Source organism: Pygocentrus nattereri, chromosome 5, assembly GCF_015220715.1.
Source record: "Pygocentrus nattereri isolate fPygNat1 chromosome 5, fPygNat1.pri, whole genome shotgun sequence".
In the NCBI taxonomy this organism is placed as follows: Eukaryota; Metazoa; Chordata; class Actinopteri; order Characiformes; family Serrasalmidae; genus Pygocentrus; species Pygocentrus nattereri.
Genome location: NC_051215.1, coordinates 3,492,240 through 3,515,939, shown reverse-complemented (window position 1 = coordinate 3,515,939; position 23,700 = coordinate 3,492,240). Strand labels below are relative to the sequence as shown.

The 23,700-nt window shown below is 42.6% G+C and overlaps 1 protein-coding gene across 1 annotated transcript in view; it reads left to right on the top strand.

The window, feature by feature from the left end:
* Positions 1 to 18,927, top strand: part of trip11 (thyroid hormone receptor interactor 11) — a 38,290-nt gene extending 19,363 nt beyond the window's left edge. Inside the window, exons 15-22 of the mRNA XM_017718226.2 lie at positions 158 to 321; positions 490 to 593; positions 1,270 to 1,369; positions 7,399 to 7,480; positions 9,102 to 9,216; positions 15,270 to 15,395; positions 15,704 to 15,842; positions 16,548 to 18,927. Coding sequence (XP_017573715.1) covers positions 158 to 321; positions 490 to 593; positions 1,270 to 1,369; positions 7,399 to 7,480; positions 9,102 to 9,216; positions 15,270 to 15,395; positions 15,704 to 15,842; positions 16,548 to 16,771 — 1,054 coding nt within the window. The 3' untranslated portion in view covers positions 16,772 to 18,927. The remainder of the gene's footprint in view (positions 1 to 157; positions 322 to 489; positions 594 to 1,269; positions 1,370 to 7,398; positions 7,481 to 9,101; positions 9,217 to 15,269; positions 15,396 to 15,703; positions 15,843 to 16,547) is intronic.
* The last annotated feature ends 4,773 nt before the right edge of the window (positions 18,928 to 23,700 follow it).

Below are 23,700 nucleotides of genomic sequence, written 5' to 3'. Positions count from 1 at the left end.
AAATTTGTTCTACTCTTTTATAAAATAGTTTGACTTTTGCACAGCACTGTATAGACACAGTATTTATAAGGTGTATTTCTTCTAGTCGTAACTTTATGTAGATATAAGGTTGTCTTTTATTAATAGTCTTCATTTCTCCCTGTATGCCTGGGTACAGTCAGCAGGCCAGTCTGCAGGTGGAGTCTCTTCAGGAGCAGCTGAATGGTGTAGTCAGGCAAAGGGATGAAGCCTTGCTCCAGCTCCATGCTGCTCAGGAGCAGACCAACCAGTATGCAGTGTCTCTCGCCAACCTGCAGATGGTGCTAGAGCAGTTTCAGCAAGGCAAGTCCCCACATTTGCCCACTCTCTCACTATATGTGCATATGTATTGTGATTTTATTACGTGCCTAGTTTTAGCTATATATTTGTTTTGTCCTGGTGTGAAGTGGATATTATAGTTATATTAATATTAATTAATAATAACTGCATTCTCTTTTTCCACACACACAGAGGAGAAAGCCATGTACTCAGCAGAGCTGGAGAAGCACAAGAAAGAGAAAGAGGAATGGCGAAGGAAAGCAGAGGCTCTGGAGGACAGAGCTTCTGCCTTGCAGGTAACATAACTTCTCTCTTTCTCTCTTCTGTCACACAGACACACAGCTCTCTTTTTGTCAAAGGGCTGCCAAGGTCAAATCACGCAACCTGTTTTCCCTGAAAAAAACGATATCCAAGACAGAGTTTAAAAGTCTGCCTGTTCTGTTACATCTGAGGACACACTGACAAGTTCTAAATCCACAAGGAACCCTTTTTACTACATTTTACAGCCTGACCATTTAGGCCGGTTAGAATCTAAGCAACCTCCCGCCTTAATAGATAACAGTAGATGTTCTAAATTATCCAGACTCCCCTTATAATGGATTATTTCAGCTACTCAGTGCTGCACTCATTGCTAACACAACTTGCTCACACACAGCTTGAATAATCTCCATAGAAAAGCATAGACCAATAAAATGGGGAAGACTGGAGAACCCACACATGAGCCTAAGGTCAACATACCCTACTCCAAGCATCTGCTGTAGGGCATTGGGCTGCGTTAGGGTGTTCTCTGTAAATCTCCTTGGTATTAGAAGAAGGATGAGCTGGTGTCGTCAGACTTTGGTACATATAGTGTAGGCTAAAATTAATTCACCTCTAGCTATTTTAATACGATTTCGTATGTTGGGCATTATTTGACCATTCTACATCCAGTAAGGTGTTTGAGTAACCATTTGTTTGTTTGTCCTGCTAAAGCTGAATCTGGACGAGGCCAACACTGCTTTAGAGTCAGCTTCTCGGCTTACTGACCAGCTGGACCTGAAGGAGGAGCAGATTGAGGACCTGAAGAAACAGGGTGAGAACAATAGTGAACAATGAAAATCAAACAGAAGGCAAGGTGTCCCTAAAGTTTTGAGCAGTGGGACAGTATACTTTGTTCTTTTGTTTTCTACTTTGACATGTGACTATTTTGAGCATATCGTGATAAGATGAGCTCTCACTATGGTAAAACTTAAAACATGAAGCTCTCTGAGGCCCACCCCATTTCTTATTTTTACCCCTACTCCTCGTTTTCGAGTGTGACCTTGCTCCTTATAACGGAGTTAGAGGTAGTGGTTGGAATCTTCCTCACAAAACGGGACCCCCAAATAAAAAAGAGCATCGCCAGTCTGCAGTGACAGCAGAGTAGGGTAAAGTTCAGCTGCTCACTGCTATTTACATTTAGGGCATCATATGCCTCCAAAGAGGGGGGGCGAGATATTTGTTCTCACCCTGATTTTTCGGTGATATGACAAATCTATCCCTACCCGTCTCAACAAAAATCACGTCCTACCTCTAGGGCGTGTGGTAGGGGTGATGGGTGAAATAGGATTGAGCCTAAAAAGTGTGATATGTTTGAGGAAGTATGCATATAAACCAGTGAATGATTTTCAGTTTATGTCTAAAATTTCTAGGTTGCACGATATAGCATCTAATTTTCATCTTGCTCCTTCACTCGTTCTGTCATGACTAGTCTTTGAAATTTCCCTTTGTTTAAATTCACAAATGGAGAGAGCCGGGTTCGAGTCTCCATTCAGGCAAGAAAGACTGATTGTTTATGTAAAGCAAACCACTGCTATATGGAAAGAGGTACAATAAAAAAAGTCTTTAGGTTCTAAAAATAAAAGGTTCTAGGTAAGAGTCCCTGCTAAATAATGTAAAATGTTTACATAATGTAAGAGTTTGGGATAACTGTGTCATGGCTGTCTAAAATAAGGCAGTGGCTAGTGTTTTTTTTTTTTTTTTTTAAACTCCGTCTTATGCTGCTTATTATGACTGGAAGGTTGACTACATATTCCATGTTTTCAGCCAAGCAGTGACGAACAATTCTGCCGTTTTTTCCAGCAGCGGTGGAAAAACCTAATGTTGATGTCGTTCATGTCCAGGTGTGCTCAGTATTATACAACACCAAAATTAGAGTACAGAGCATCCTTATGCCTTTTTCTGCTTAAAAAAATTGACGCTGCCAAAGCCGTCCTCTGATCATAGTCATAAATAATACATAATATTGTTTCCATGACTGTCGCTCATGTACCACTGTGAGAGTGCTGCTTTACACTGGCTGCATTTCGTATTTGGATTATAGTTGCAAAATGTAAACTAGTAAAATTAGTTTATTATCAGTATCACTATCAATATCACAGTAAAGTGTTAATTACTGGTTATTATGTTGACCCAATATAAATTCCATGGCAGCTCTGCAAATGATCATAGATAAATTTTTTGTCTCATATCATAGTCAAGTGTTCTTCAAAAGTCTCTTATTGGTTCCAAGTCTCATCATAGATATAGTCTTATTTCTTTCCAGTAGACGGTGAATGTGGGTGGACTGTAAAAGAACACTTAATCCAGAGCTGTATGACAGACTGATAAAGTCCCCCGAGGCTGTGACTGAGTGCGTTTGTGTGAGAGTTTGATTGCTCTGATGCATTAAGCTGGCTGTAGTCTGCTGCAGGAGGACAGGGGGTGAGAGTGAAAGTCTCTGTGTGCTCCTGGCAGGATGTTGAGGATGGTATGGATGCTTTACATTCCTCGCTCTCCTCTCTCTCTCACAAGAATGATTTTTTTTTTATGATTAGTGAAGCCGGCCAAACTTTTGGTCAACAGAGAGGAAGAGAGCGGGTGCACACTCCCCTTTTTCCACACTCACTGTTTTTTATTATCTGCCTTTCGTCTTTTTCTCTTTCTCGCTCACATTCTCCCTCCTTCTGTGTATTGCTCCGTCTCTTGCTCTCTCACTTGCTTTCTTACTCTCTCCTGCTGTCTCGCTCCTGCTTCTGTTCTGCTTTTCTTATAAGGTGCGTTTTTATTGTCGCAGCAAAAGGGTTTTGTGTGCATCTCGTTCATTTTTCTGTGCGATTCTGGAGAACGAGTGTTGATATTCGAACTTAACAGCAAAACACACACACCCCTCCCTCCAGTGCTCCTTCAGAAACTCCACCCTCCAAGTTTATAGATGTGCATTGTCGAGGCCGACATGCCTTTTTAGATCTTTGTGGCCACAGAACCCCTCACAGACCTTGTACGCACAACAAATGACGACACAAAGTAATAGTAAATAGTAAGTAGCTCAGTGGTGGATAGCAAACTGTTGCTATGGTTGCTGCTGTGAAACTAACCTGTTACTATCATAAACATTCGCAAACAAAACAATGCTGACCTATAGATTCTGTGAAACTGTGAAAATGAGTTAATGTGGCCCACCTGTCATTCCTTTCCATGCATTTCAATCTCACTGAAGCTGAAGTCTGGACGGTCACTTTCTAGGGAGGGCAGAACAAAACGTGGGGAGGGCCTGCGTATTCACATGGCGGGACTAACCTGCACGCATGGCCGTCCAGGCTATGAAAGCAAAAAACCAAGATGGAGAAACTTTATTTATTCTCTCGTGGCTCCGTTACTCACCTATGTCTTTACATAGAAAATAGTTGTTTGCTGCTGTATTCACCTTTAAAATGTTGAATATGTAACCTTCATCGAATCGTTTTGGCCTCCCTGTGTGGATATGCATGTAACTACATGCTGCAGTGCAAATTGTTTGACCCACGCTGCGCTGACCTTTAAATGCACAGCCGGCAACTGTAAGCTCTTTCTTTTCTTGTTGTCCTGTCGTCTAAAAAAATCTAAAACTACATCTAAAAAAAAAAACTAAATATGTGTTTCTTTTTCCTTGAAAAACAAGTGTTTGAAATGTTTGAGTTCCTCTGAGGGGAGCCTTGAGCGATGTCCTGGTTAAGTCTTGCTGCTGTACAAGGCGGTGCACAATATGCCTTTGCCATGATTATTGCCATTTATTGTGTTCGACCAGAAATCCAGTAGTAGCACATCAGAGGTCCAGGCCTGATTCAACGTACTAATCCTCTTAAACCTGTTTTAAATTACATATAAAACCAGTGTAAACACATGATATGTGATGTTTTACTTTATGAACTTGATGGTGGGGTATTTGGTTCTATTCAGGATGAGCTTTAGCCCAGAGAAGTTGGCAGTGTTTCTGCGCATGGTTGACGTACGGCTTCCGCTGTGCATATTACAGTCTTATCTTGCGTTTGCAGATGGAGTGATGGACAGTGATGTTTTAAATGCAGTGCCATCTGAGACCTCAAAGGGCAAGCATTTGTTGTGGGTTTTGGCCCTGCCCTTTACACACCAGATTACAAGATCTTTCGGGTTGCATGGATCTTTAGAAATTATTAAGCGTCGTAGAGGGCGAAATAACCAAAATCCTCACTCGTTGAGGACCGTTATTCTTAAACTCTTGGCTACGCGGACACGTTTTTGGCAAAGTAGCGAGTCTTGACCTGGTCATGCTCATAAAAGACTAGATCTTTCCTGGATACTCCTTTTAAACCCAAGCATGAGCACATCACCTGCATGCATCAGTGTAGACCAACAACCACATTAACAAGGTACAGGGTTAAATGTCTAGTGCGGTTATTGTCAGAATACAGGTCAAAGTGATTTTATAAATCACTGCTTTCGGTTTGTCTCTTCATGTAGTCACATCTTTTTTTGGGATTGAGGTTTGTAAAGGAGTCACTAGAGCTCAGATTAGACGCTTCATTTGCGTACTGCAGCGTTTTGCGATTTTAGGCATTGCAAAGGCCAAAAACATGATAGAATGTTAGTAGATTGCAGACATTCCAGTGCGTTTTTGTAGCCATGAGCACATTCTCCTCTTATCTGCTAACTCAAATAAGCAAAATCCAAGCAGTCTGCCTACAAGAAAAACTCACTCCCACGGCTCGCGGTGTGAGACTGTTTATGCATTACGTCACAAAATTTTGACCTGCTTGCACTGTTAATGCTATTTTTACTGCTGATGTCACACACACACAGACAGATGTTAGTTTTTTTTATTCAGTGTCAGGACATCTCCTGCTTATGTATTGTATTTTGTTTTATTGTAGACTATATTTCCAAAAGTATTCGCTCGTCTGCTTTCACACGCATATGAGCTTGAGTGACATCACCTTCTTAATCCATAGGGTTTAATAGGATGGGTTCCACAAGGGTTAGGAGTGTGTTTATGGGAATTTTTGACCGTTCTTCTAGAAGCGCATTTGTGAGGTCAGACACTGATGTTGGACGAGAAGGCCTGGCTTGCAGTCTCCAGGAAGGGGCCGTCCCCAAACTGTTCCCACAAAGTTAGGAGCATAAAATTGTCCAAAATCTCTTGGTGCTGAAGCTTTGAGTTCCTTTCACTGGAATTAAGGGGCCGAGCACAACTCCTGAAAAACAACCCCACACCATGATCCCCCCTCCACCAAACTTTACACTCGGCACAATGCAGTCAGACAAGTACCGTCTCCTGGCTACCGCCAAACCCAGACTTGTCCATCGGATTGCCAGACGGAGAAGTGTGATTGGTCACTCCAGAGAACACGTCTCCACCGCTCTAGAGTCCAGTGGCGGCGCTTTACTCCACTGCATTCCACGCTTTGCATTGTGCTTGGTGATGTAAGGCTTGGATGCAGCTGCTCAGCCATGGAAACCCATTCCATGAAGCTCTCTATGCTGTTCTTGAGCTGATCTGAAGGCCACATGAAGTTTGGAGGTCTGTAGTGATGGACTCTGCAGAAAGTCGGTGACCTCTGCGCACTATGCCCCTCAGCATCCGCTGACCCCACTCTGTCACTTTACGTGGCCGACCACTTTGTGGCTGAGTTGCTGTCGTTCCCAATCGCTTCCACTTTCTTATAATCCCACTGACAGTCGACTGTGGAATATTTGTTAGTGAGGAAATTTCACGACTGGACTTGTTCCACAGGTGGCGTCCGATCACGGTACCACGCTGGAATTCACTGAGCTCCTGAGAGCGACCCATTCTTTCACTAATGTCTGTAGAAGCAGTCTGCAGGCCTAGGGGTTCGGCTTTATACACCTGTGGCCATGGAAGTGATTGGAACACCTGTTGGTGGACTATTCTCTGTCCAGCAGTGACACTGAGGTGTTTAAAAATTCATTGAAGCAAAGAAGGCCTGGAATTCACCGTTAGATGTCTTTGAGACCCCATGAACTATTGTATTCTCACAACTGTATCATTCTATCATTCACAACTGTATCATTCACAACTGTCATCATATCTTTTTTTTTTTTTTTTTTTTTGAAAGCTGTTTTATAGTTAAATTAGTCCTCTTTTTCTGTCGGTTTTCTTTCTCAATAAAAGAGAAATTATAATTAAAAATTTTAATTTTAATTTAAAATAGAGCAGCAAATTATATATAAAAGAACCATTCCTTTCAGGTTTGTCCAAGTTTTGAATGAATTCTCTTTCAATTCCATTTCAACGTGCTCACAATCATCAGATTCATCTGCTTGGGGAAGGTTTCCAAAGCATAACCCACATTACAGAATGTTCCTCCACATGTTGTGCTTTTACACATTTCCACCAGAGGTCTCCAAATCCCCAAAACGTACGTAGTGTAGCTTTAACTTCAGGAACCAAAAAGGAGAGAAGGAACAAGGAAATCTGGACCACTTTACAAAATCAGGAGTGCTTCGTTTTTTTTCTCTAGGTTAGAGTTCTTTTAGTGCAAAAAACATTTTGCATTTTTGTCTTGAAAATGTGTGAAGACAAATACGTACACACAGCCTAAATATGCTGAACGTCCAGACTATGACTTACACCATTTACTCCTGACGTACACACAGTCTCACACACACATTCCAGACGTTAGCTAGGTATTAGTCTAGGTATTAGTCTGTTTTATAAATAACCCTTTGAAAGGCCTAAAGCAGCACATCAGTTAGAATAACAGTGCCTGCTTATGGATGTGATGACAGAGATTTTCCTTACCATGCCCACAGACTGTCTACTCATGGTTATGTATGCATGTGTTGCAGTGGAGGTGAGGCAGGAGATGCTGGATGACACCCAGCAAAAGCTGACCAACCTTCTCAACAGCACAGAAGGCAAAGTGGACAAGTAAGTGAGGAACAGTGTTGGGGAAAACATGAAACGCAAAAAGCTTTGAAAAAGAACGCTGAAGCTGTTGTAGTTTCCGTTAGACATGATGTGCTATCAGTACTGATCGTATTTGGTGCTACTTTTGTTTCTTGCTTAAAGAATAGACTTGATTTTCAGTATTTTGTGTGTTTTTAGTCTCTTGGTTGTACAGAGCTCTAATTATGCAGCTGTATGTAGATGTTTTGGCACAGTAAATCACATGTATTGTTCTGTGTAACAGTAAGTTCACATCGTCTGCATAGTTTCATGCACAAATACTGTTTTTTTAACATACTGAGGGGTGGGGGGGGGTGATGAAATGTGCCTGTGCAAAAGTTATGGCACATTTAATATGTTAAAGACAAAACAGAAATTGTGCACTAAAGAGGTACTGTAACTGTAGAGGATGTTAACGTATTTTCATAAAGCAAGGAATTTGACTGAGGAGTTTGTTTGTTTGTTTTTTTTGTGACTGTGTTCTACACTGATTGTCTTGCCTGCTCGTTTAACTTAACCAATAGAACACGAGAGGGAGTGTTATAGCGATAACGCACTCCTCGAGTGTTCTACTGCTTTAATACAGCAGTAGAAATGCGGCGTTTAATATGTTTTAATGTTCAGTTCCTTCCTCCTAATTAAAGCTCCTTAACGAGCAGCTTGTTGCTACGTCAGAGTAACGAGCTCCGCCCACTCGCTGGTCAGCCGGCAGTTCGTTCTCCAGCTCCTCACACTAAATTCCCAAACTGTCGTCACCACTGAGCAGCTTTTAGTTTTTTACTGGGTCAGTTTTACGGCTCAGTCTGATTTGGTCCGACTCTGAAGATCAGACACGTCTGGCGAATGGTGTTGGGTTCATTTCTGGCTGATTCCAGGTTGTTCAGCTGTTCTTCTGTCACAGCTGCCGACTGAAAAGCTGCACAGTGGTGACGACAGTTTGGGAATTTAGTGTCGTCTCGTCTTCAGAGTCGGACTAAATCGGCTGTCGGTCAGATGTGATCTTAACAGCATTCGTTTTCAAAGTAAGTAGTAAAAACGTTCAGATGGCTTGAGCGTCTCCTACAGCTGTCAAAGTCGTTGCTTAGCAACGGCATCTCAGCAGAGTGATAGTGTTTGAAAAAAAAAACGTGATGTTATGGCGAAATAACGTGGGACGGTTAGAACGCTTCTCAACCAGTGTTATATAAACCCAAATATCGCTGCCATAAGCGACTACAGGAAAAGAAGCCCAGTCATTTGAATGTGGGTGTGTCCATAGCTTAAACCCCACCCCTCTCTCCCTGCTCTGTTAGGCTGAACCGAGACACCTAGTTTGGATTATTGAAGTGAGACGGTAAATGAGACACCCTAGGAAGGGTACCTTGACCGTTTTGGATGTTTTCAGTTTTCCAGTGCTGTATTAAAGTCATCACACACTTGATAAATGATGTATTTTCTTATATATTGCAGGTCTTGTTAGAACACTGGATTCTCCAAAAAACTAAATGTAGAATTTATATCAGCCTGTAAACAGTGGTGCTTTAGTCTGTTTACAACTGCATAGCTGACTGGATTTGAGCCCATTAATCTATTAACAAGATTATTTGATCTCTCTTACCTTCAGGATACTAATGAAGAATCTCTTTTTGGGCTATTTCCACACCCCTCTAAACAAACGTTCTGAAGTGCTGAGGCTTATGGGAAGTGTGCTTGGATTGGAACAAGACGAAGTGGAGAAGGTGGGGTTCCTCTTTCTTTTTATCTGTCTCCCTTTTTCTTAGATCAACTTCTCCTGCGTTCTCTCAATCCTCACATTTAGTGTTTCTTATCCAGGCTTTTTGGTCTAAATGGTTTTCTCGTTTTTTCAGACCACATTTGTCTGACCCTGTGTAGTAATTGTGTGCTGTATCCCATCACTGGGTCTCGAGTTGATTTCTCAGTGTGGCTAAATCCGCCCACAACGTATAGCTGCCTGTGCTCTCGTTGCATGCACACTAGACCTTGGTGATAAAATGATGATAATTGAAATCAACTTTTTATTGATTTTTTTTGTTTGTTTTGTTTGGAAATAGCTTCATGTACACACTGACATAAATAAAGTCACTACTTTCTGTCTATATTTTTATTGATATTTATAATTACAACATCTACATTTAAATATTTTTTGTACTTTTTTTTAATGAATATCTTTATTTGTATATATTGTAACTGTCAGTTGTCGTTTACATTCCTGCACTTTGTGTAAACAGTAGTGTATTTTGCAATTCTGGTTAGATGCTTTGCAGCATTTTATTGGCTCTGTTGAATCAAATCAATTTTCTACATCATTTCAACACACCAGCTGTCCCTGAAAAAAACGGGCCAGTAGAAATGCTCTAGGCACTTGGAATAACATCTCTTTTCGTTGACTTGTTTTCCTTTGGACAGTGACGATGTGGTAATTCCCGATATTGATATAGAAAAATATTTCGTGATAAAGTGATGAGCCATATTGGTCAGCCCTTTTGGGAATGACTGCTGTCATGAACTTGGAGACCTAGATGGCGTTTGGGAATTGTCTGTGAATAATACTGGGAGAAAGCTGGTTTGAAAATAGGAGTAATAACCCTGTACAAGCCCAAACTGACCTGTAATCTCTTCTGTCATCATCCATCAGCATTAGATCATTCGGTCACACTCCCTGTTATTGTCCATCTCCTGATCTTGGTCCTGATTAGTTTTGCTTGGCTGTGCCGTAATCTGGAGCAGGATTGCGTCCCCAGTGCCCCCAGCTGGAGGACACTCAGAAACTGGGTTCATTTGTAGAGGACAGTAAGAGTAAAAGAGTGTGGTCTTTCAGTGAAAAAGGTCTTTATTAAAAGCTGATTCCTGTGCAGCCACTTATAGGAACAACCATTTGCCTATCATGCTTGTTTTGTTTGGCTTTGTGATAATCACATTGTTCCTAGCACTTATGCCCCCTACAGGTGCTTAAAGGATTGACATAGGGTGTCATTGATGGTGGATCAAGATGGAGATCAAGTTCATGTTTTGACGTACAGAGTATCCCGCGCTAATGCTATTAAATAAATAATTCACGTAATCCCTTTTGATGCACACGGGAATTACAGTTGGATCATTGGACCCTTGGAGTTTGGAAGAGGCCAAAAGATAAGGGTGTAAAGTTCTTAACGGTGTAGCGTGAAATATATTCTGTTAACAGATATGGGCTGCAGGTGGCTGCATTAGTCTTGAGAAAGAGAGTAAAGTGTCTCACAAGTACTTTAGGGATGGTTCAAGCCCAAGAAGGATACAGAGTAAAGGATTTACGATGTTTTTATGACATTAAACATTACATTCAGCAAAAATTGAACGAAATGAACAAGATGACAGTTAACGTTAAGTTAACAGTTAAGATAACAAGAACGGCCCCATTCACTTGTCAGACCTATCTGAGAAATGTAGGAGTGTGATCTAATATTGTAGCGAGCCTGCTGGATTGACCTTCTTTGGAAGACTTCCATCCTGATACGTCCCTCATACAGAACAGGACACAGCACACAACACATAATGATACAAGGGTAGAGAATCAAGAATGAAGCCCTTTGGAGTTTACTGAATTTGAGAAAAAGAAGATCCACCACCAGAGAACCCTCATCTGTCTGACTTGTCTCAGTTTCAGCTTAGTATAGTAAAGCATGCACCGATCAGGCATCACATTCTGACCACCTCCTTGTTTCTACGCTTACTGTCCACTTTATCAGCTCCACTTACTGTATAGCTGCACTCTGTAGTTCTACAGTTACAGACTGTAGTCCATCTGTTTCTCTGATACTCTGTTACCCTGTTCTTCAGTGGCCAGGACCCCCATGGACCCTCACAGAGCAGGTACTGTTTGGATGGTGGATCATTCTCAGCACTGCAGTAACACTGACGTGGTGGTGGTGTGTTAGTGTGTGTGGTGCTGGTCTGAGTGGAACAGACACAGCAGTGTTGCTATACAGTAAGTGGAGCTGATAAAATGGACAATGAGTGTAGAAACAAGGCGGTGGTCATGATGTTATGCCTGATCGGTGTATGGATGTCTGTGTCTCATTCAAGCTAAGTGGTGTAAATTTAATGATGGGGGAAACTCTGATACACGCAGTTGCAGTTACTTTTATTCATTGTTTGAGTCATTTATGTGCACCAGTTGCAAACAGTTCACAACATATAAAGCTGTTTTAAAATGGCTTGTAAGGGACAATGATTGCATGTGTGTGGAGAAGAGACATTAAGAAAAAGAAAACAAGCTGGATTTTACTCCGTTACTGATTTATTGGTTTTGTAAAGCAGCAAATCACATACGGACACAGATGTTGAGGTTAGAGGACAACGTTAATAAGCAATATATTATTAGTCTGTCTTTAATAGCCTTAATAGCTTTTTGAGTCATGAGTTTGTGGCTTGTACGTGAAGCTAAAAGGAAATGTGGAGGAATGGAGACAGATTTACTGGACCAGAAAGAAGGAAAGATGTCCAAACCTATTGAAATGCTGGTGCCTACAAGGACTAAAAGAGATAAATAAGCCGGATGGAATGTCATAGATGGTCTGAGTGATGGTGAAAGTGGGACAGACATGGCAAGAGAGTGTGAGAGAGAGAGGAAAAGAGGGAGGGGGAGAGAGAAAGGGGCATGCCAGGTCTTCACTAAAAGCCTTTCTTTCCTCCCGGGCCTTCACCAGGTGGACTGGCTTTGTGCCAGCTGTGTCCAGCTGTATGACAGAGCCGTACTAGCCAGCTGTGATCAGAGACGAACTAACGCTGGCCTGAACAGATCCGCGTGTGTGTGTGTTCTCCAGATCCCTCCATTTCTTCTGTTTTGCATTTATTATTCACGCAGAAGTGGCCTATTAAAATGAGCAATAAATAAATAAAGCAATAAAATGTTCAGCATGAAGTGTTGTGGTTGAGCTGCTCATAGTTTTGCTACAGCAATTAGCACTAGCTAAAAATAAGTAATAGAGAAATAAATATATAGATTAACATTATAGCTCCACAGGCTAGCTGGTTTAACATGCTAATTCAATGGATCATCTCTGTATGAACAGACAAGAAGCCGTAATTTTTTACGTGAAAAGGTGGCACGGTGGCGTGGTGGGTAGCGCTGTCGCCTCACAGCGAGGAGGGCCTGGGTTCGATTCCCCGGCCGGGCGACCGGGGTCCTCTCTGTGTGGGGTTTGCATGTTCTCCCCGTGTCTGCGTGGGTTTCCTCCGGGTTCTCCGGTTTCCTCCCACAGTCCAAAGAGTCAGGCCAATTGGACGTGCTGAATTGCCCCTGGGTGTGAGTGACTGTCTGTGTCTGTCTGTCTGTCTGCCCTGCGATGGACTGGCGACCTGTATCCTGCCTTCCACCCTAAGACTGCTGGGATAGGCTCCAGCACCCCCCCCGCGACCCTGACGGAGAAGTGACTTAGAAAAAATGGATGGATGGATAATTATTTCAGTTTGTTAGTCCGCTGGCATAGAGCGAAATCTATTGCCTGCTGACCACTCTGTTGCTTCAGCATGTTTGCTTTATGTGGTCAGAGATAATGTTGTGCTTCCGTGGAGAGCTCAGTCAGACGTAACTCCGCTTAGTTGGAAGAAAGTGATGATTTGGGCCTGCAGTTAGAAGATGCTAGTTGTTGCCGTTTACACTTCCAGACCTGCCAACTTTTGTGTGGTTTGCGTGGCAGGTAAGCATTTTGACATTTACATTTAAGGCACTTGGCTGACGCTGTTATCCTGAGTGACTTACAGTTTGATTATTTTACACAGGTAGGTGAAAGTGGTGTTAGGAGTCTTGCCCAAGGACTCTTATTGGTATAGTGTAGGGTGTTTACCAAGGTGGGGAACCCCAGTCTACAGCGTAGAAGCCAGAGGTGTTACCCCACTACACTACACCAACCAACACCAACCAACATCAAAGTACTCAGTGATACAATTTGTCACTCTAAACTTCAGAAAAAGCTGGGGACGCCTGTGAGTCCAGTTGTGCACATGCAGTACTCAAATCTAAATGAGTGAAGTTAACGCATGCCTGGCACCCTACGAAAATATTTAAGGGTAGTAATGTTAGCCTAACGTTGTGTGAATTGTGAAGTAGCTTGCTTGTTCACCAGGCATTTAACTGGGCAAAGAATTGTTAGGTTTTATTGCCGATGTGTCGCAGATTGATAAATGTGACTTTTTCCTTTACTGTGTTCATAATTATTATTACAGCCAAAACTATAACTGTAATGAGTAGACTGTGGCAAGAAAGAAGGCGAGTGCACATGCCACAGCAGTTACATTACCTGGAAAGTTACCAGGAGGTGTAGATCTGTCTCTGTGTGTGTCTCTGTGTGTGTCTCTGTGTGTGTCTCTGTGTGTGTCTCTGTGTGTGTCTCTGTGTGTGTCTCTGTGTGTGTCTCTGTCTGTGTCTCTGTCTGTGTCTCTGTCTGTGTCTCTGTCTGTGTGCATATCTCTGGGTGTGTGCGTGTGTCTCTGGCTGTGTGTGTGTGTGTGTGCGTGTGTGTCTCTGGCTGTGTGCGTGTGTGTCTCTGGCTGTGTGTGTGTGCGTGTGTGTGAGAGTGATGCCTTACAGTTCAAATGAACGTGGCGTCAGATGAGGAGGACCTGTCATGTCCGATTGACATTTGGGGTAATTTGGTATTCCGACAGCATCTGTGTTTGTTTTAAATGACCCAAAATTTCCCAACCTCATCCGAGAGCTTTTTTTTAACGCAGGTGGTTACAGTGGTCAGTCCTGTGGCGCTGTGTCCTCAGGAGAGGGTTGAAATCTGGTGGGGCTTTCGGGCTCGAGTTTGTGGGGTGTTTTTAGACTGCGCTGGAGTTCGTTGGGGTTGGTCCAGAGTTTTGATGACACCCTGTGGTTTGGTTTTTCGGAATGGGAGAGGGATTTTTTTCTGTGATGGTCTATATCAGGCTCTGTTTGTACAAGTTGAAGGACTTTGTGTTTTTGTTGGGGTCTGTCAATATTATGTCTGGTAAAAGACACACACACTCAGCTTTGTTTTAATGCTTTATCAGAATGTGGGGTCATACATGTGTGTATGTGTTACGTATATGGACATACGTGTATGAAATAATATTGTCCTATGTAAGTATGTTGTACATACATAGTATATGAAGAAATATGTTCTGAGCATAAACAGGAACTTAAGCCTAACCTTAACCACAGGATCCAAAATGAAATGGTTTGCCATTTTTATTGCTTTTGTTTATTCACAGTGACTGTACACATTCTCTTTCGCTCTCTCACGCTCTCTCGTTCTCCCTTTGTCTCTCTGTGTCTCTCTGTGTCTCTCTGTGTCTCTCTCACGTGCGCTCTCTCGCGCTCTCTCGCTCTCCCTTTGTCTCTCTGTGTCTCTCTGTGTCTCTCTGTGTCTCTCTCACGTGCGCTCTCTCGCTCTCCCTTTGTCTCTCTGTGTCTCTCTCTCTCGCGCTTCTCTCTCTCGCGCTTTCTCTCTCTCACGTGCGCTCTCTCGCTCTCCCTTTATCTCTGTGTCTCTCACTATCGCGCTTCTCTCTCTCTCGCACTTCTCTCTCGCGCGCTTTCTCTCTCACGTGCGCTCTCTCGCTCTCCCTTTGTCTCTGTGTCTATCGCTATCGCGCTTTCTCTCTCGCGCGCTTTCTCTCTCGCGCGCGCTTTCTCTCACGCGCGCTCTCTCGCTCTCCCTTTGTCTCTGTCTCTCGCTATCGCGCTTTCTCTCTCGCGCGCGCTTTCTCTCTCTCTCGCGCTTTCTCTCTCTCTCGCTCTCTCTCGCTCTCTCACTTTATCTCTCTGTAGATTTTAGATGATGAAGGGAAGAAAGGGGTGACTGGTTGGGTGTCTGGCTGGTTGGGTGGTAGTCGAGCGGTACAGAGTGTCCCCAACACACCCCAAAGACCCACACACACCCAAAACCTCAACGGGGTGAGATACTCCTCTCACACACACGACTCAACACAGACATCAGACATCTGCACTTGTGGCCTCAACATGATGAAAACGCACAATATGACACACACTCACTAACTGTGCACACAGTGTTAAACCTTCATCTACACACACTCACAGATCGATTTCGGCAATAGTACACACACACACACACACACACACACACACACACAGATACTTGCGTCCTCCTCGTGTTCCCTACATGCAGAAGAATAATTACACCCCCACATGCAGGCACCCAAACTTTACCATCTCCTCTGTGTGTGTGTGCGTGTCTTGTGCAGTCTTTCTCTGAGATGTTCGTCAGATTCCTGGAAGTGGAGTCCAGTCCAGCAGCTCCTGCACCTAAACTGCCTGTTTATGACATCAAGCCCCTGAGTGCACCCCCTTCTGGCCGGAGTACTGCAGCCACAAATGCAGCAGGTAGACAGTATCGTTCAAACGTAAACATAGTGCACATACACTTAAAGCAATGTCATTTCAGGGAGTGGATTCGCAAAAGTATCCAAACGCTAGATTTGACGTGTGAAAGAGGAATTCCACTCATTTTTTAAAAAGCATATGTAATCGTCAATTGTAGAGATGAGCAAAGTCATTTAGAGCCAGTGAAGCTACACGTGTCTTCTTCTTTTTTTTTTTTTACATGTGATATTTATGATGGTAAAAGTAGTTTTATTCCCCCTCCATTAATATGTTCAAAAATATGACTGAGCGCATAAACATCTTAAAACTATCATGAAACAATGTCGGACATCAAGCAGCATTTATATATCATTTTTTTTGTTTTGTTTAAATATCTAACCACTTTGTTTAAATATTGGTGAAATTCTCCTTTAATGTTTGTTTACTACACTCATCATATGCATGACTGCAGGCTCTGCAGCATCACATCAAAGGTCTTTTTTTAGGATTTTTTTTTTTAACGCTTGGTTTTACCTCCATCCTCCACATTCCATTTACCTCCAGCGACTGATCATAATCAAATGAAAAGGCTCAGGACTACAGCTTATTCAAAATGCATTAATACAGGCTTCATCTTTCTGCTAACACTAAGTAATTTCACGTTGTATTGCAGGAACGCAGTCCACACCGAGCTGTTTTTCTAACTGTGCGCATGTTGTTATCCAGGTACTGCGGGTCCCAGTAAGCGCAGCGGGGAGTCCAACCCGTTCCTCGCCCCTCGTTCTGCAGCCATCCCTCTGTTGACCCCCGGTGCTCCAGGCGGCGGTGGACCTGCGAGCGGTCACCTGCTCATGAAGCCCATCTCGGACGCTCTTCCCAGCTTCACGCCCATGCCTGTGTCTGCTGAGGCCAGCGCAGGGGCCGTCCTCAAAGACCTGCTTAAGCAGTGAGTGGCCACTGAAACTGCCACTCGGAGCACTTTAACCAGTCAGCACACAAGAGACACTACAAAGTCCCGGCTGGACGGTGAGGACGCTCATCAGGCCTTCATGGTGATGGCACATCACGGAAGGATAATTGACTAGACGGCTGATATATATATATAATGTTCTTGCTGTTGTAACGAACCTTGAATCTCCAAAATTGTAACTTTACAAGAAACACCACAAACTTTGAGACCTGATGATTTGATTCCAGATCACTTGGGCTCATTTCTGTTGATCCTTTCATCATGAACAGTTCACACAGTGCAAAGGCTAGTCGCTGTTTTCAAAATGACTGTGAACGTTTAAAGTCCTGTGCAGAAGTTTTAGGCCATCTGAGAAAATTCTACATAAAGCTATTTATATGAGCAGCAAGTGTTTTTTCAAAAGGAAGGAAATACAAATAACCCATACGTTGTGATTTGATGAGTGATGGCATGACCACTTTCACATCTCATACCTCGTTCATCTAATCAGTCCTGAATCCCGTCAAATCAGATGGTGTAGAACAAATCCAGAGTCTGGAGAGAAGTCAGGAACCAAACCCGTGTTCTTCTAACTGAATTCTTCCAACCTATTTATTCTGTTTCTACGAGCTGAAATGCGTTTATTGCTGAGATGAATAGCATTAAGCATTTTTCTGCCTAAGAGTTTTGCACAGTACTTTATATACAGCCTCAAGGTTTTGGCGCATCTGGTCAAATTACACGTTTTGTTGATTTTCTAAGTTAAAATGAGTTAGCAGATCTTCAGAGAACAAAAACTGAATTTAACATTGAGAAAGAAGTCTAAAAAATGAAAAAATGTGGCCTGTGAAAAAGTAAATTCTGTGCTAAAATTTGCAGGAAAAATGAAGAAAATCAACAAAAAGTGTTACCTGACCAGGGGTCTTCAGACTTATATAACTGTATACAGATTAAAATCATATGGAACAGAATACCAGTATTGCGATATTGCAGTATAATAAAAAACATGATATGGTTAAAGATTAAGTGACCATTAATTGACCAAACTAATAGATTTTTGTTGAATTACGCAATTACACCCGCAGAAGCTGATCTGGATCAGTGAGTCTGGGATCCTTTTGGGAAACTGGAGCATAATTTGACCAAACCGGGGTGCGAGTTATGCAGAGAGGCGCAGAGAGTTGGGAGAACGGGAAGATAACTTGCATGAAAACTCCTCCGACGTTATCTCGCCGCTCTTGTTGCGTTTGTTTGCCGTCTGTAATCAGAAGTGTTTATCGGGTTTGTAATCATCAGGGTGATATATTTTTTTATTTAAACTACATTTGCTCTTTATCTGCAGAGGATAATTTGGTTAAAGATGGTCCGATGCCATCTGGCTCCTGCGCGCCTGTGGGATTTATTAGACCCTTTCCGCATCTGTGAAAACCATACAAATCGCTCTGCTAAATATTCCCCACTTTTCTTCTCTTTTCTTTCTTTCCGGATGACTCTGAGCGTGTCGGTTACAGTAATCGCTATAATGGACGGTCGTGGTTTGATGACTGAATATTAGACTTCTGCTCTGTAAATCTATACTTTATAAATATGTAGTTATATATGAAAATCATTTGTATTTTTCACTATTTCTATCACTTGGGAAGTGGAAGAAAATTCGTAAATCCGACATGGAGGTGTAAGAAACCCGTACTGTGTGTGTGTGTGTGTGTGTGTGTGTGTGTGTGTGTATATACACAAAACCTGAAAAAAGTATTCCATTTTCATAATGAAGGCTCAGATTCTCTGTAAATGTAGCTGTACATTTTTAAAGAAACAATAAAATTGGAAGGCACTATATTTAAATACCCACCAAAAATAAAACGGAAGAAATAATTGGCAGTAATCGCTTTTTTGCCCCTGTAAAGAGAGCATATTTTATGAATTATGGGCTCAGTTGGTTTATTACTTTATGAAGTAATAGTTTGGGTTATATTAATTTAAGTTTGGGTTATATTAATTTAAGTTCTGAGAGGTTTTTAAAAGATGTGTTTAAAGTTTATAAATCTTTTGGGGTTTGGGACACAGCCTGTGGGTTGAATTTGTCACTCTTAGTGTTTGTTACATCGTGCAGAAATAAAAATCTCTGCAAACGCAAACATGCTGAGCTTTTATGATTAATATTCTTGTGTGTGTTTTTGTTAACCATATTTATGATGATCCTTTACAGAAATGTGGTGTAATGTCAACATTGAGTGTGTTTACATGCACAGATGGTCATGGGACCGCCGGCAGGCCTAAAGTTTTATTACACACTTTTATACGCGAAGAGTAGCTCAGCTAGTTTGCACTGAAGTCCCTGTATTCACTGAATAAAAGGCTTTTGCCAGTTATCCAATCAAGACATTTATATACATCTTGCTTAATCAGATAATGAGGAAACTCCAGGTGTACATGACTCAGACAGTGATCAGATTTCTGCTTTACAACCAGCCAATAAACTCAGATGATGTGATGTAAACTCAGACTTCATGCCAGACACTTGGAAATATCAACATACATCATCTAGAAGATGAAGAATATTTAAATCCTTCATTTCGTCAAGGATGTGTTTGGTTTCAGTGTCGCTGCAGAAGTGTTTCTGCGTCTCGCGGTGACGCTGCTCGCTCATTTCCAGTACCGCCGTCTGTTTTCACTCATGATCAGAAAGAAGTCAGAGAAAGAGTTTACATGCACTGAGAAATGATGTTTTTTACAGCATTTGGCAGACGCTCTTATCCAGAGTGACTTGCAGTTTTATCATTTTTACACAGGTAGGTGAAGGCAGTGTTGGGAGTCTTGCCCAAGGACTCTTATCGGTATAGTTTACCCAGGCGGGGCACTGAACCCCAGTCTACAGCGTGGAAGGCAGAGGTGTTACCCACTACACCATACCAACCACCAGAAATCTGAATACTGAGGTAAAACCCAGCCTCTTTATCAGATTTCTAGATATTTCTTTGATTTTTAATACTTTTAATATGACCTTATTTTCTGTGGGACTGACACTAGAGCATTGGTTTCCCACCCTGGTCCTGGAGGACCCCTGCCCTGCAGAGGTTTGTGCTTTCCTGCCCGCTTCAACTCAGGAAGGCCTTGGTATTTAGCAGATCACTTGGATTAGGTGTGTTGTGAGGAGGGTAAACAGTACAGTGTGTAGGCCAGGGGGGGGCTGCCTTGGGAATCACTGCTCTGCAGCAACCATAAGACCTGACAATGTGACAGTGGTGAGCTACAAATAAAGAGATTTTGCTTATTTGTGATGTTTATTATAATAAAATATTGGTTCATACATCATATTGAATGTGTAGTATTTTAAGCCACGCAAGCTCTGCTCTGTTGATCCACTCGTGCCAGGACAACACACAGCAACACCACCACCACTTCAGTGTTACTGCAGTGCTGAGAATGATCCATCACCCAAACAGTACCTGCTCTGTGGGGGTCAATGGGGGTCCTGACCAGTGAAGAACAAGGTAGCAAAGTATGCAGAGAAACAGATGGACTACAGTCTGTAACTGAACTACAGAGTGAAACTCTACGGTCAGTGGAGCTGATAAAATGGACAGTAAGTGTAGAAACAAGGAGGTAGCTGGTCAGCGTGTACCTACACAATCATGTTGTTTTATAGCCCCGGCTGCTTTTTGAATGAGGCATAATAGATGACAGCCAATCAGCACATTGCTCATTTGCATACAGTAGTATGTAAAAGTTTGTGCGCCCATAGTCAAATTGCACATTGTGTTTTGTTGATTTGTGAGAACACACTAAGGCACATTTTAATGCACAATTGTTGGCTTAATTAACATGTAATAAATGCTTTTGCTTTTGTTTTGCATACAACACCATGCAAATGAGCTCTGCTCTGATTGGCTGTCCAAAGCCGCCGCCGCCTTCTTCTTTCGGCTGCTCCCTTTAGGGGTCGCCACAGCGGATCATCTGCCTCCATCTTGCCCTATCCACTGCCTCCTCTACTTTTACACCAACCATCTCCATGTCCACCTTCACTACATCCATAAACCTTCTCTGAGGTCTACCTCTTCTCCTTCTGCCCGGCAACTCCATCTCCAACATTCTTTGACCAACATATCCACTATTCCTCCTCAACACATGTCCAAACCATCTCAACCTGGCCTCTCTGGCTTTATCTCCAAACTGCTCCACCTTCACCGTCCCTCTGATCTGCTCATTTCTAATCTTGTCCATCCTTGTCACTCCCAACGAAAATCTCAGCATCTTTATCTCCGCCACCTCCAGCTCAGCCTCCTGTCTTTTAGACAGAGCCACATTCTCCAAACCAGACATCATAGCAGGACGCACTGCTGTCTTGTAAACCTTCCCTTTCACTCTTGCTGCTATCCTTCTGTCACACATCAGCCCTGACACCCGTCTCCACCCTCTTCTTCACCTCTTTTCTACACTGTAAATTGTTCTGGATGGTTGACCCAAGATATTTGAAGTCATCCACCTTTACGACCTCTACTCCTTGCATCTTCACCTTTCCACCTGCCTCCCTCTCATTCACACACATGTATTCCGTCTTGTCTCTACTGACCTTCATTCCTCTCCTCTCCAGTGCAAACCTCCACCTCTCCAGATTCTCTTCCACCTGCTCTCTACTCTCACCACAGATTACAATGTCATCTGCAAACATCATGGTCTGGCTGTCCACAGCCTATGTAAGGCAAAAAAGAATGGGAGGAAAATGTTCATGTAAAAATGAATTATGACTGTTTTGGTACATAAAGTCACACAGAGCGCACAGAGTGGGCCTCACAGAGAAAGCAATGGGAATAAATGTCGTGATTTGGGCTGCTTAATGTTTGCCTTATGGAAAAATGTTGTTATCTGATTTTGTGGCTAATAGAAAGGCCGTAATTAAGCAGCGCTCATGAAGACTATAGTGACCACTTCACCGACTGAAAAGGGAAAGACACCACTCGATTCTCAGTCTGGAATCCCAGCCATAACATGAGTGTTTCATACCTTGTATGTTTTAATGGCTCGAATCTGCTGATAATAACTGCAAACAGTCCACTGATGTTTACTATTATCATCATACATATGTAAGAATTTAATTTCTGAAGTGCTACTTACTAATATTTAAAAACTGAGAGCATACATGTGTAGAAATGTGCCTGAGCTCAGGGTGTAAACACCGACGTTTTGGAGAAGGAGTGTAAACTGTTTGTACTGTAATGAGCTATTAAGTGTAAACAAGATCCTGGCGCATACATTGGTTTTGCACTGATGTTGGTCTATACAGTGAATGTGTGAGAGGACGAGAGACTAGTGTAAATATATTTAAACTCTCTCTCCTTTGTACTGTAACAGCACATTTAAGTGCTGACATTGCTTGTGAGTATATATTAATGGCACGGCGGGTCCGGTTCTAATGCTAGCTGTCTCCTCACAGCCAGGCATAACAAGGCTGCACTTCTGAAAAGCATCTGATACAAACGCCCTGCATTCTTCTCCCCCATTTGTTTCCCATGAAACATTCTCATGTCCAAATTATTTCGGTATTCTAAGCCCATAGGACCTGCTTATCAGGCGCCAATTCAACCTTATCCACATTTTCGCCAGTGTTCTTTATTGAGAAGGAAAAAAAATGCCAGTCAAAATGAATGGCTGCATTTTCAGCCGCATGCTCTTTCTGTTCATCCTCATTCTGACACTACATATAAACAATAATGAACTATGAGAAAACAAATTATTTAAAAATGATATATTAATGTACACTACATGGACAAAAGTACCAAAGGTTTGTGCACACCACCTCAGTGCATTTGGTTAGAGGTGCCCTAGTCGGCAGTAAGCGCTGTTGTACTGGAAATGTCTAGAAACAACAACAGCTCAGCTGTGGAGCAGTAAGGCCCAGTCCCATTTCACCCGTCACCAGTACACCTTAGCCTAGCGCTCTGTTTTGCACGGTCACATCTAGGGTTAGGGTGTCCCAATTTTTGTTTAGATAGAGGGTTAGGGCGAAGTGTTGGGGCTACATGGCCCTCCTAATGAAGTTTTTTTCAGAGGTTCCAAACAGAGAGGCTCTGGAGCTCTTTTACTGCCCTGTTGTGGCTCTGCAGCTTTATTAGGTTTGTAGGTAATAATAAAATAATCCTCCTTTACAGTAAAATAAAGCTCAGCTGATCGTTCAACACAGTTTAACAGTAAATGGTCTTAAACGCTGGAGTTAATGTAGAACTGCTGATTCACCCTTTAACCCTGAAGATCAGCGCAGATGGCTGGTCACTATAGCAACGCAGACAACAGTCTCGCCCAGCTAGTAGCTACGAAAAGAGAGAGATTTAAAATAAGCATCAATAATTTGTAGACGAGTGGACTTATTTGCATTTATAATCACTCCAGCTGGTTTCCCGATATGTTTAATCTGCTACGAGAAACTGTCAAACACTAAAATTCGTGGAGCTGTATTCAGCTTCTCACTCTCCAGCTTATTACTCGAATTTTCCCAATCCACCTTAAATAGTGCAGCAGCACCATTTAAGGTGGAGCGGGAAGAACAGAAGCTTGAAGTGGATGGACTGGCCTGTCCCAGTGTACCAGTCCCACTCCGCACCTTTGGGATAAACTGGAATGCCGATTGTGAGCCAGGTCTTATTGCCAAACATCACTACGTGACCTCACTCACTTTAGTGGCTGAATGCAATCAAATCCTCACAGCAATGTTCCAACAGTTAGTGTAAGGTCTTACAAGAAGAGTAGAGGCTGTTACTGCAGCACAAGCTCACTATTAACACCCTTCCTTTAAGGAGAAACGCTGAAGGAGCAGCTGTCTACAAACTTTTAGGTGTGTCATTCTGCAACATGAATGATCCAGCTGTCTGTAAGCGTCTCATAAGTCTCCTCACTCGGGGCAGCCCTGTATGGTCAGAAAGGACCAGCGAGGGGGTT